Source organism: Gadus morhua, chromosome 19 (genome assembly GCF_902167405.1).
Source record: "Gadus morhua chromosome 19, gadMor3.0, whole genome shotgun sequence".
In the NCBI taxonomy this organism is placed as follows: domain Eukaryota; kingdom Metazoa; phylum Chordata; class Actinopteri; order Gadiformes; family Gadidae; genus Gadus; species Gadus morhua.
In genome coordinates, this window is record NC_044066.1 from 20,466,389 (window position 1) to 20,479,651 (window position 13,263).

The 13,263-nt window shown below is 47.2% G+C and overlaps 1 protein-coding gene and 1 long non-coding RNA gene across 3 annotated transcripts in view; both read right to left on the reverse strand.

The window, feature by feature from the left end:
- Positions 1-1,117: 1,117 nt before the first annotated feature.
- On the reverse strand, positions 1,118-4,415 carry LOC115532338 (uncharacterized). Its single transcript, XR_003974017.1, has 2 exons — positions 3,903-4,415; positions 1,118-3,500 (listed from the first exon to the last, which is right to left on the reverse strand). It is a non-coding gene; the product is annotated as an uncharacterized LOC115532338 (long non-coding RNA).
- Positions 4,416-4,556: 141 nt separating this feature from the next.
- Positions 4,557-13,263, reverse strand: part of gsap (gamma-secretase activating protein) — a 39,206-nt gene continuing 30,499 nt past the window's right edge. For both annotated transcript variants that reach the window (XM_030341218.1, XM_030341217.1), the window contains exons 29-32: positions 10,089-10,150; positions 7,329-7,433; positions 5,472-5,568; positions 4,557-4,673 (exon numbers count right to left, since the gene is read on the reverse strand). In XM_030341218.1, the coding sequence (XP_030197078.1) occupies positions 4,573-4,673; positions 5,472-5,568; positions 7,329-7,433; positions 10,089-10,150 (365 nt within the window). In that variant the 3' untranslated portion in view covers positions 4,557-4,572. The remainder of the gene's footprint in view (positions 4,674-5,471; positions 5,569-7,328; positions 7,434-10,088; positions 10,151-13,263) is intronic.

Sequence of the window (13,263 nt, forward strand, 5' to 3'; positions counted from 1 at the left end):
AGCTGCAGTGAACCTGTTCTGTGATCCGCTCTCCACGCGGAGCACTCCGTTCCTCCCAGTGGAACACCCCAGCTGCTCTTTGGCACGCGGTGGTCTCTCCACAGTGCCGCCTCAAAGCCACTGAACTGGCTGCTTGATGGGTGAGCTAAAGCCCCGTTTTAGCAGAGGAATATCCTCCTATAGGATTTAACGAAAAAAAAAATCCCTTCTTAAAGGGAAAAGGGTTTTAAAAGTTGTTTCGGAAAAACGGCCTCATTGGGTTTAATGCGGGAAGCAAGGGTGCGGAGCCGATTGAAAACTAGCACTCTGAAAAAGCTTTTTAGCCGGGAGGAGTCGACCCTTTGTCTCATGTTTAACAGAGAAAGAGAGTTCTAACGACTATATACATTTTGGTCAAACACAACACAGGAATTCACCCACACAGAGGAAAGATTCTTCAGACTTATGATTAACAATCCAGGGCAGTCTGATAGCAGTCAAGCTCAATGAAATATTAAAAACAAAACTTAATATCGTCTGGAAAGGTTTCAGACAGACAGGCTGTAGGAAATAACCACCATTCATTGAAAAGCCCCGTCTGAAAGCCTCTTCCTCTGCAGCAAATGGGTTTCTCTTCGGTAAAATATCTCAGTAACAAACCTTGAAACAAGGTCTAACTGCGGTTTGCAGTGTTTGGCTCTGTCCCATCTCCCCCCAGAAGTTCTGCCGTAACACAGTTGTACTGCAGCAACCCAGATTGAGAACCTCACAGAACAGAACAGCTCTCATCTCGTTTACTGACCGTTGAAACATCGGTCTAGTTTGGATTGTTGCAGTAGTAGGCGCCGATTGTTTGAGATCCATCAGGCCTGAAGATACACAAGAGTGTAATCATACTTGAGTGTCTTCTGAACACATTGATTTTACAGACACTTCCATGCCAGGGATGGAAGAGGGTTAGCAGAGGGTATGCAGGGATTTTGGGTGTGCGTCAAAACTGTGAGGAACCAAAGTGTTAGCGATTATGTGCCTCGATAGCTCAACTCGAGGAGTGTAGAGATTGAATAAATGTCTAATTCTTACATGGTCGTAATACTTAAGAAAGTTGAGTTATATAAATGAGGTAACTGAGAGTAAGTTCACATTTGACAGGTTTTTTAATTTATTTACAAGTCATAGAAGCGCTTTCAGAAAATCTCAAAGAAATCCCTTCTTTTTTTTTTTTTACAAAATGCATACAGATTTACCTCTTCACAAAATCATCGACTTTTCAAATCATTCAAAGTATCATCGATATTCAATTTATTTGTGTGCGATCAGTTAGCATTCTTAATCGTTTACAACTTTGCTTTGGCAGTTTTGAGAAAAAACAACTCCCCCGTTACATAGCTCACATTTTCAAATTTCTCTACCGCCCTGCAGTCAATCACTCCCTCTCTCGCTCTCTGTCTGTCTTTTTGTACCCCTCTACCCATCATCCCACATGCCTCCATCATCCATCCATCCTCCATCATCCATTCACCCATCCCTCCATCCCTTCATCCATCCATCAACCTCCCCTCCATCCACATCCATCAGTGGCTGCTCCATCCATCCTAAGCCAGGACCTCAACATCCTAAGTGTGTCCTCAGCCTCAGCCTGCCAACTCTGTCACGCTACCGTTCTGTCAACAACCCGGTTCCAGGGCTATGGTTACCGGAACTCTTGTTGTCGCGGCGACGCTCGGCCGAACATCCCCTCTCATTAGTGACACGTTCCCGGACAGACGTTCTCGGAAGCTGGCTGTTGTGAAAACGAGTCTCATGTCGGGACTCCGTGACACCCTCTGATGCCAGCCAACATTTACAGGAAGGAAGGAAGTTCCGACCCGGTAAGTGTGTGTGTGTGTGTGTGTGTGCGCATGCGTGTGTTTGTGGCGTTAGTTTGTATGCGTGTGTCTTATGTCTGTCCTTGCATTTGTACCTCCGTGTGTGTGTGTGTTTGTATGAGTGTATGTGTGTGTTTATGTGTGTGTGTGTGTGTGTTCCTGAGTATGTATGTGTGTGGTTTCTGAGTGCGTGTATGCATGTGTGTGTGTGTGTGTGTCATCATGTGTGTCCTTGTTTGTGTGTGTGTGTGTGTTTCTGAGTGTATTTTTGTGTTTCTAAGTATGTGCCTGCATGTGTGTCAGCGTGTGTCAACATGTGTTTGTGAGTCAGTCCGTAAACAACACCAGTTGGGTCAACAGTTGAGGTGGTGTGGGTTGTTTGTTTCCAAGGCCCGCCCCCCTATGACAGAGCTGCCCTCCTTATCACAAGGCCTCCAGCCGTCCAATCAGTCCAATGGGAACGAAGGGGCGGGCACAGGGACCTCGAGTGTCCCCTTGCTCATTGGCTGACTATCAATCCACTCAAACCAGTCGCGTCTCTCCAGATGCCGAGACATCTGTCTCCCGTCTGATAGCCCAGGTCACTCCAGTCGATGGATTGCGCGCACACACACACACACACACACACACACACACACACACACACACACACACACACACACACACACACACACACACACACACACAGAGCCAGTGAACGCAGTCGTCAAAAACAGCATCAGAGTTCCCGGTGAGAGCCACTTTCAACGCACCCCTCCCCGCCTGCCGGGAACCAGAGATTTGCGCTAACAACGAGGGCGTTACAAGCTGAGGTGGGCCGGCATTCTGAGTTCCAGGGTAATTCATGACTCTAATTTACCACCTGCCCCCTCCCCCCCCCCCTACCCCACCCACCATATCTTTCACCAAACACACGCATGCACGCACACACAAACACGCACGTACGCACGCACACAAACAAACACGTCTTTACTCGCAGCCTTCCCGCGCTCCCCTCCGTATTCCTGTCATTACCGGTCGTTAATCCAGACCAAATTCCATCAGAGTGGATCCTCTCGCACCCCCCCCCTGTCATAACTCAGCCCCCCCCTCCCAGAGGACCCTGTCGCCAGCCCCCGGCCCACGTGTGATTTACAGATATTGTTTTGCTGTGTGAACAATCGATGCCTCGGTACGTCCGCATGCTGAGAGAATAATTACATCTACCTCCCCCTTCCCCCCCCCCCACCCCCCCCGCCCAAAGTAACAAACAATCCCGAGGGTGGGGCTTGATAAAAAAAAATCGGCAACTTTCAGGGAGAATGAAATAATTGAAAGAGCTAATAGCTAATTAGACATATTGAGCATGGCTGTGCCTCAGCTCAGCCCAGCGGGAGGGGGGGGGGGGGGGGGGGGGGGGGGTGAGAGATGGTGGTTCTATAAGCCCTTAGTCTGCAGAATTCAGAGCGTGTTTACCGGGCGTTGGGCTGCAGGGCGTTTTGTCGAACAAGAGATATCAGCTTTCCCATCCCGCCCAGAGGTGCCAAGCGGTGGTCTGTGGGGCCACTGACTTTGCATTTTCCTGCCTTTCCCTGAAGCCACTGTTCTGGCTCTCCATCTCTCCCTGTCCCTCGCCCTCTCTCTGCACACATCCATGTATCTCTCTCTCTCTCTCTCACACACCCAGATGTGTGTGTGTGTGCGCACACATCTCGTGCACACATACACGGGCGATTTCGTTATACAAGAGTTTCCGTTCTGACACACACACACACACACACACACACACACAGACACACACACACACACAGACACACACAGTCTTGTAAATAGGGGAGAGGAGCGATAACCACAGCAGCAGAGGAAACATATCTGGCAGCATGACGCCACAGGCTGTCACCTCCAGTCACATGCAGCCACCACTCACAGGTGACACAGTGGGCCGGGAATGGACCTAGCACCCTGGTCGACCTCTCTCTCTCTACCTCCCTATCTCCATCTCCCCTTCTCTACCTCCGACCTCTCTCCATCCCTCCTTTCTCCGTTATCTCTCTCTCTCTCTCTCTCTGTCTGCACCTCTCTCTCTCTCTCTCTCTCTCTCTCTCTCTCTCTCTCTCTCTCTCTCTCTCTCTCTCTCTCTCTCTCTCTCTCTCTCTCTCTCTCTCTCTCTCTCTCTCTCTCTCTCTCTCTCTCTCTCTCTCTCTCTCTCTCTCTCTATGAACCTCCCATCATGCGTCCATCCGTCCTTCCAGCCATCAGTCGAGCCAACCAGGTCCTTCTCTCCTCCATGTCTTCCCCATTCAACCTCCACCCCTCCTTCTCTCATCCACCTCCGTCTCCATGGTCCACTCCCCTCCGCTCTGTTCCTCTATTCATGTCGTATCAGTCATAAAAGAAAGTCATTATTTTGCTAACTAACTGCGCTAGTTCTTCTTTCCCCCCCGAACAAGCTTTCTCACAGATCTCCGCATCGCGGTGGTGCACATCCCAGCCCTGCATCTCTCCTCTCCTCCCTCCCTTCCCTCCCCTCCTCCCTCCCTCCCTCCTTCTCTCCTCCTCCTCCCACTCCCCTCCTTCATGTCTCCATCATTTCTCATCCTCTCTCCCTCTCCCCCTTCTCCATTTTTCCATCGTTTTCCCTCATCCCCCCCTCCCTCTATCCTCCTCCCCCATCACTTCTCTCCTCCTCCCACTATATTCCTCTCCGTCATTCTCCCTCCCTCCCTCCCTCCCTCCCCCCCCTCCATCACTTCCTGCTGAAGCCCAGGTGGACCAGCGTCTGCTTCAGAGCCGTCTCCTCCACGAAGTGTGCGTCCACGGCCCCCTGCTCCGCGAAGGGGTTCAGGGCTGCAACACACACACACACACACACACACACACACCCACGCACACACACACACACACACAAACGCACGCACACACACACACACGCGCATTAGCACACACACGCACACATCAGCACACACAGCCACAAGCACACACAGGCACACACACATGAGAATACACACACACACATGCACACACACACACACACATGCATGCCGACACATACACACATGAATGCAGATACACACACGCAAGCACAAACGCACAAGCGCGTAAGCACGCATGCACACACAAACCCACCACACGCATTTGCAGGTATACACACACATGCAGTCACACAAGCACACGCACATATGCATGCAGACACACACACCATGCACACACACACACACACACACACACACACACGCACACACAGAATCAGAGAGAGTCTCAAGAAATATGAAAATTCATTCTTCATAAACATTGGATAACGGTTACTGTGTCGACCATAGCAACACATAAACATGAACTCTACACAAACATTTGATTACTTCACTGACCATGAAACCCATTCAAACGGAAAACAATCACACAAACCCATTCGTATGTAAGTGTCCATCTATTATACAACGTGACATATTTTGATAGTCGCAGGCACCCACACACACACACATTAAAAACACATGAAGCAGATGCAGTCCATCATTTTCCTGACATTCCAGACAACAGAGAAATGTATTACATTCCAAGAAACACAGCAGTGTAATATAAACACAAGGGAAACAAACTCATACACGCACACAAACACACACACACACACACACACACACTCAGTACCTCGTTGCTCGACATCAGACAGTATTTGCGTCAGATGGGTAAGAGGTAGAAACTGGGGTTTGAAGCCCATATTTTCCTTCCCTGTGAATTCGAATCCCTGGAGAAGAACAGAGAGAAAGTCAGAAATAAAGAGAAAAGTTTCACTCAAAACACTTTTTATATATTTATATGTGTAATAAAAGAATATATATATGGTCAAATAATATCTCCGCGTGGAGAAGAGTGTGCTTCACACTTCAACGACTGGATTCGTTCTCCTCAGTGTTTCATAACTGTCACTGGGCTTCATGTCATCGCCATAGAAACAGTCGTTTTATAAAAAGAAACGCTGACCAGGCAATAGTGGGAAAATCACTGCATTGTATCGGGACGTCTGTCTGTGTCTGTCTGTCTGTGTACTAGTGTCCGTGATGTGTGAGTGCACGTTGTATGAGTTTGTGAGGTGTGTGTGTGTATATATGTGTGTGTCTAGTTGTGTGTCTCTTTGAAGTGTATGTGTCTGTTTGAGGTGTGTGTGTGTGTCTGCGTGTGTGTGTGTGTGTCTATTTAAGGTGCGTGTGTGTGTCTGTTTGAAGTGTGTGTCTGTTTGATGTACGGTATGTGTGTGTGTCTGTTTGAGGTGTATGTGTGTTGGTATCTGTAAGGTGTATGTGCACATTTGTCGTGGAAATATCTATCATAACTAAAATAAAAGATCGAAAACAAATTATATTAACCTTGTTTATATAACTACTATTCACATTAAAAGGAACTGGTTACATTCTCCCTGTATCTTAAGATACCACCCTTCCTCTTTAACTGAGAGAGGTTAAGGCAGTTCAGATTTGCATTCCCACTGGAGCCACTGAGTCTGATACTGAAGCCAGGCCAATCGACTGACCTCTTTGTTGTGTAGATTTTTTTTAACTCTACTGCAGCCCTGTCTTACAGACTTGTAGACATGTCCACTCCCCCCATAGTGTGTTGCCTTTTAACTTGACCTCTCCCGCCAATCCTAATTGCTCCAGAATGGTCACTCCCACTTCCCTTTGTTAACTGTATATTCCCTACCCACAATGCAAATGTTTCCCTATAAGAATCTTTTTCACCCGTTGTCTCACTGAATGTATCCTTGGTAACTTTGCCGCCTGTACTTTCCCATGATCATGCTCTAATATTAAATCAAATATTTCGCTGGCCGACGTGTCCTAAAAATAAGGCCCCGTTCACACGAAGCCGATTTCATGGCGAAACCGCAAAGGTCTTGTACGGTTCGGCCTTCCGTACACACGAAGCCGGCGAATCCGCTGACCGAAACCGCAAACTTCTGAAACCACCCTCGGAGGTGGTTTCAAATCTACCCGGTTTCGTTTTGGTTTCGTGTGGACGCCTGAAACCGCCTGAAACCGCAAACCATGACGTCATCGCCCCACCCCTCGACCTCCTAGCCAATGGCTCTTAAGCCCGCGGAGTCTCAGAAATCACATGCGAGCCTGCGCATAAGGGCAGCCTTTATGCCTATGCCTTTATGCGCATGCTTGCCTCTTCTTTTTATTTCATTTCTTCTGGATTTCTGTACCAGAAGCAGCGCCCCTTATGGGCCTGGAATGTGTACTACAGCGTTTCTACAGATCTACCCGGTTTCGCTTGGCTTCGTCTTTACGGAGATACTTCGAAACCGGATAGATCGAAACCGTGACGGTTTCGCCCGTTTCGGCTTCGTGTGAACGGGGCCTAAGTTTCTCTTCGTCAACGTTGTATATGTTTGTGAGAGGTGTGTGTGTGTGTGTGTGTGTGTGTGTGTGTGTGTGTGTGTGTGTGTGTGTGTGTGTGTGTGTGTGTGTGTGTGTGTGTGTGTGTGTGTGTGTGTGTGTGTACCTTTTGTTTCTGCGCCCTCTCCAGCACGCTCCTCACGTAGTCCCTGGAGATGATGGCTGACGTGACGGGGTGGTCCCACACATGGTGCACCCTCTGGTCTACGGGCTGACACACACACACACACACACACACACACACACACACACACACACACACACACACACACACACACACACACACACACACACACACACACACACACACACACACACACACACACACACACACACACACACACACACACACACGAGTACATTGAAATTGTGTGCATTCTCCCAGTCATTCAGATTCCACTTAACAGTCCAGATCATCCCCGGAGCACCCCCCCAACATCTGTTGGAATCAATTTAACGCCAACTGGATTCAAAAACAATCTGTGCACACGCAGTGTATGTGTGTGTGTGTGTGTACGTGTGTGCGTGCGTAATGGTCCTCTCCCGCTTCTTTTGGCCGCCTGCCTGAGGCGCAGAATGGTATTTGTTAAATATATATTTATATACACATATTTTCATTCTTATTCTTATTCTCCAGCGTGACGAGCCGATTGGGCCAGGCAACAGAACAGGCCGGGGGCGGGGCTTGGAGCAAAGCAGGTGTCACTCAAGCTTGCGGAGATACATTAGCATCGCTGCCCGTTCAATTAAATCAACTAATCAATTCAAACCCACTGTCCCAGCGTAGTCATGGTTACCGCCGATCTGGGCACACCGCTGGATCCCAGATCGCCGTTTTATAGGCTTGGCTCCGCCCCAACCGGTGGTCACACACCACCGCCGTCGACTCTGCCCCGCCCCCCCCTCCCCCCATCACCCCTTAACCACCGCCCCCATCTCCCTGCCCCCCCCCCCCCCAACCGTCGACGTCGCTCCCTCCCCCTCCCCCCGACCCTTCACCGCGGCCGTCGCCAAATCAAAAGAGACTCCCTAAATGAGTTTCACCGAGTACAATCCTACCAGGTGGGAGGGGGGGGGGCCTTAATCAACTTTCCATTCCGTAGTTTAATACGAGCGGAGGGGGGGGGGGGCCCTGGAGGCTTCCCGCCATGAGGAGACAACATTAGCTCGCCGCTCACGCCGCCGCCACCGCTATGCGTCCCCCCCCCCCCCCCTTCATTACCGGCGGTTTGGGACCCGATACCCTGACAGCCCACTGCCTGATTAAAAAGAACGAGGAGTTAAAGTTTACAAACAAGCGCGAGGAAGCGTGGAGCGCGTGATCGGGATTATCGACGGCGCCCACGACACCCGAATCATTAGACGAGGAGGGGGGGGGGGGGGGGGGGGGGCGGGGGGATATGGTATTGATTAGTGTGTTTTCTTCTCGCTCCTCCACCCACACACACATCCGTCGCCACAGCAGGTGGCGCCGAACGAGAACAACATTTCACTTTCGAAAGCGCCCAGGTTATTGTTTTTTAATCCGATAGCGAGTTTGACACCGCATTAATCATTTGATTATTTCTTTAATATTATTATTATCCACCGAATGAAACCTCAGTCCGCCGGCGCCGTATCGACTTCCTGTGTTTCATATCGCAGGCGATCCACGGCGGAGGGGGGGGGGGGGGGTAGTACCGGGAGACTCAGTGGGTCAGTGGTCTGAGAGGCCTGCCGTACACATGCCCTGCTCAAGGGCTGGGGAAGAATGTGCTGTGTAAGCCCCCTCGCCACAAACACACACAGGCAAACACACACTGAGACAAACACACAGACACATGCAAAGACACACAGGCAAAGACACACACACACACACACACACACACACAGGCAAAGACACACACACACAGGCAAAGACACACACACACACACGCAGGCAAAGACACACACACACACGTAGGCAAAGACACACACGCACACACAGACACAACCCCATCTCTGTCCTCATTAGTGTCAGGCAGGGGCCCCAGACTTCCTGGTTAAATAGACACTTATTTCACATTATTTATTTCACATTTAGGCGGTACTGTATTCGACAGATGGCAGTCAGATTTTTCATAGAGTGCTTAAGCAAAATGTGTGTGTAGGGGAGTTTGGATGTGTGTGCGTGTGCGTGTGCGTGTGTGTGTCTGCCCGTTGTAACTGCCAAACATCTCTCCTCCTGACAAGCAAACCCATGACACAGGTGTGTGTTTGTGTGGGTGGGTGTGCATGGTTGTGTGTTTGTGCGTGTACGCATACGTGTGGGTGTATGGTTGTGTTTGTGCGTGTACGCATTAATGTGTGTGTGTGTGTGTGTGCTTCGGTCTGTTAGACCTGACCTGACTCGCCACATTCCAACCGGTACGGACACACACCTGGACTGCACTCGCACTCTCTTTCGTTCACACTCAACGTTACACAAGACACCCAGATGTGTGTGTGTGTGTGCGCAAACATCTCGGGCACACATGAACGGGCGATTTCGTTATACAAGAGTTTACGTTCTGACACACACACACATTCTTGAAAGGAGGGGAGAGGAGCGATAACCACAGCAGCAGACAGAGGAAACATATCTGGCAGCATGACGCAACAAGCTGTCACCTCCAGTCACATGCAGCCACCACTCACAGGTGACACAGTGGGAAGGGAGGGTCAGGGAATGGACCTAGCACCCTGGTCGATGTTGATCTCTCTCTCTCTCTCTCTCTCTCTCTCTCTCTCTCTCTCTCTCTCTCTCTCTCTCTCTCTCTCTCTCTCTCTCTCTCTCTCTCTCTCTCTCTCTCTCTCTCTCTCTCTCTCTCTCTCTCTCTCTCTCTCTCTCTCTCTCTCTCTCTCTCACCTCAGGCAGTCTCTTCAGGATGCTGAACTTCAGTTTCTCGTTGGCTTCACTGTTGTCCAAATCTAAAAATAATGCACAAATTAGAAGGAATGAGAGAAATACAGTATAATGAATACATTGGTTTTATGACCCACAAACGATAGGCAGCAAGCCCCACTTCCATTAAGTAGTTTAATGCTCCTTATTTGCAATCACACTTTGAAGGTACATATCTTAAGTCGGTTAAGGAGTGTCTTAATTATTTTAAGTCCATTTACCAGAGTTAAAAATGTCAGCAAAGTGTTTATAATATAAAAAATAAACCAAACAAATAGAACTGAAGAACATGGAAAGGTATAAAATAAAACTTAATTAATTAACATTCATTACGTTAGTACAAGTGTGTGTAAGTCTGTCAGGTCGAAGGTGAAAGAAGGAACAGGGATAGGGTCAAATAAGGTCTAAATCAAATGGTTATTACATTTATTATTTTTGTCTTCATCAAATCCCGTGGGCCATGATGATACATTGCTCTCATGACTTCAAAGTCTTTAAAAGCTGCTCTGCATGCATACTTTGAAGTTATGAGTCCTTTGATGCAAAGATCACCCAGAAAATAAATCTGTAATGTCCAAAATACTTGTTTGTGTATTTTGTCAGGGAACAGTGAGAGGGGAAACAAATTAATTATATTTGAGTCGTTGAGTCGACACTAATTATTTTGATTCTCAATCCCCCCACGTTAGGATATTAGCATAAAATAAGGAAATGCTATATCTAGACCCTGTTTGTAATTATAATTGTATTTTTTCTGAACATTATGAAAAATATTATAAGTCGTATTTCTTTTTTATTACTTTATAGTACATATGAAGTAAAATATTTATTTCATAATATATAGTGGTTCAGTATCAGTTTCGTGCATTAAATCTACTGTTTTTGTGTGTGCTTGCGTGGGCATTTAAGTGGCTTGGTGCATGGGTGTGTTTTTAATTGAAATCATCAGAATGGTTTAGGGCAGTGGTTCTCAAACTTTTTACCATGAGTACCACCTTAGAAATGATTTGGCTCTCCAAGTACCACCGGAATTAAAATAAAGTGCGTAGGCCTATAACTACATAGAGTTTACACAGAAGGCATTAATATTAATAACACGATTTATTATTCACATAACTTGACTTGACTGAAGCAACCAACTGTCTATAACTCATGTATTGTATTTAAACACTTGCAACGGGATAATACTAACAATTGAACAACTGCCTCAATAGGGCTACCCAGCAAATGGGGATATCATCTGGCATATAACATACCAGTCAATCTAGTGAGGTTATTAACAAGTATACTGTATTAAAGCATTCAGAGCACTGAATATTAATTTTAACAACTGCAGTCAACCAATCATGTGAGGTAAATTGTACTGCATCAAAACATTCAAAGAATTGAACATGAATATTTAAATACTGGAGTCAAACAATCCTGTTATAAGTAATCATGCGCAGCAAAGAGAGAAATCATGTGTACTGCGATAACACTGTAATCAAACTATCATGAGTAAGAACAAGTGTATCATAGAAAAACAACGTATTCAGTATTAAAAAATACTGCAGTAAGTGCCATAAGGTCAGAATATAAACTATGTTTAGGTTTGAAGGAGAATGTACTCAGGCACACATTGAAAATTAGGCCTATCATGCTTAGTGGGAGGGGTGTGATGTCTGGGTCGATTGAGGTTAGCTTTAGCCTCAGACTTGGGTTCAGTATCCAACCTGCTTCCAGCACACAAGTTGAGGGGGGATGGCATCCCCCTTTGGAATTAAAATGATCAAAATCATCCCCCTTCTGAAACAGCCATCCCCCCTTCCCATCCCCTGTTATTTTATCAATTAATGTGGAAATATTACCGCCATTTCATTATAGCGGTTTCCTTTTTCAATTCGGCGCAAGCAACGTTACTTTTCCCAGGGACAGATTTGACAGCGATACTGCATTCTCGGGCAGTATGCTATTGCGCAAGCACGCAGTCGTACTTGCGCAATAGTGCCTTCCCGAGCTCTCATTCCACACCGTACGAAACTGACACTGGTAGCGAGAAGCAGTCTCTGCATCTCAGACATCGCTTCCGCAGGCAACTCTGTCCCCTTTTCTCCCTTTCATTCCAACCCGTGAGCAACGCTAGTCTCCCTTCTCTTCCGAATGCATTTTTTTAAAAAAATAATAAGAATCAGTTTTTAAAATCCTTAAATGTGATGCATGCCTCCGAATCGTGTGATGTGTCCGATCAGCTGCGTTTTTGGGGATAAATTAAGAGCGATGACATGACAGTAGTCATCGCTCTTATTTGCGACCATTTGCGACCAAGAGAAGCCTGGTCGCAAATGGAATGAGAAAGCGCACAGCCTTGTCTGAAAGCGCAGGATATTCGCTGCGTCGCTGCATCCAAAAGTCCAGAAATGTCTGGCCTCTGAAAGCAGACTTTCAACGTCTCGTCACAGGACGATTTTGCAAAAATGTTGCTTCCCCTACTCGTCGTCACAGCAGTTAGTCAATGCAGGTTTAAGATGATTGCATATGATGGGTATATGGCCTAGGGATGGGCACGAGTAAACTCGAGTGATCGAAGGAAATCCTCGAGGATCAATCGAGATCGAGTACTCGTTTAATCAAATCTATTTTTAGAATGCAACGCATCTGCAGCAGGAATAGGCCTGATGATGAACGGCAATATTACCAACCAAACATGCAATGCTTATTCTCCATCAAAACAGTCAGCGTTATCAGAGTATTCATTATTTATTTTTGCAAACGTTCAAAACACATTTTCCTTACAAAAATAAATAGGCCTATGCGTCTCACAATTTAAATCACGTCGAACCAAGGCCTGTAACAGTTTAAAAAAAACTAAAACGAAACAAGTAGCCTAACCATTGCAAATAATTTAAAGCTGCAAATAAAACGGCAGCAAATGGACTATGGATTACGCGTTGTGATCTTCTCTACACGGCCGGGATTACGGCTGCGTCTTGCGGCGGTTAAAATAGCCGACACACTTGGTTGCTGCGGGTCTGCTTTCCCGAACTCACCGTTGTGTTTCAGGACGGAGCATATGTTGCCGCCTAGTACTTGTAGGCCTAGTAGCTACTCTGGTAGCTCGATTTCGCTTGGCATATTTTACATTTCACCTTATGATCTCCTA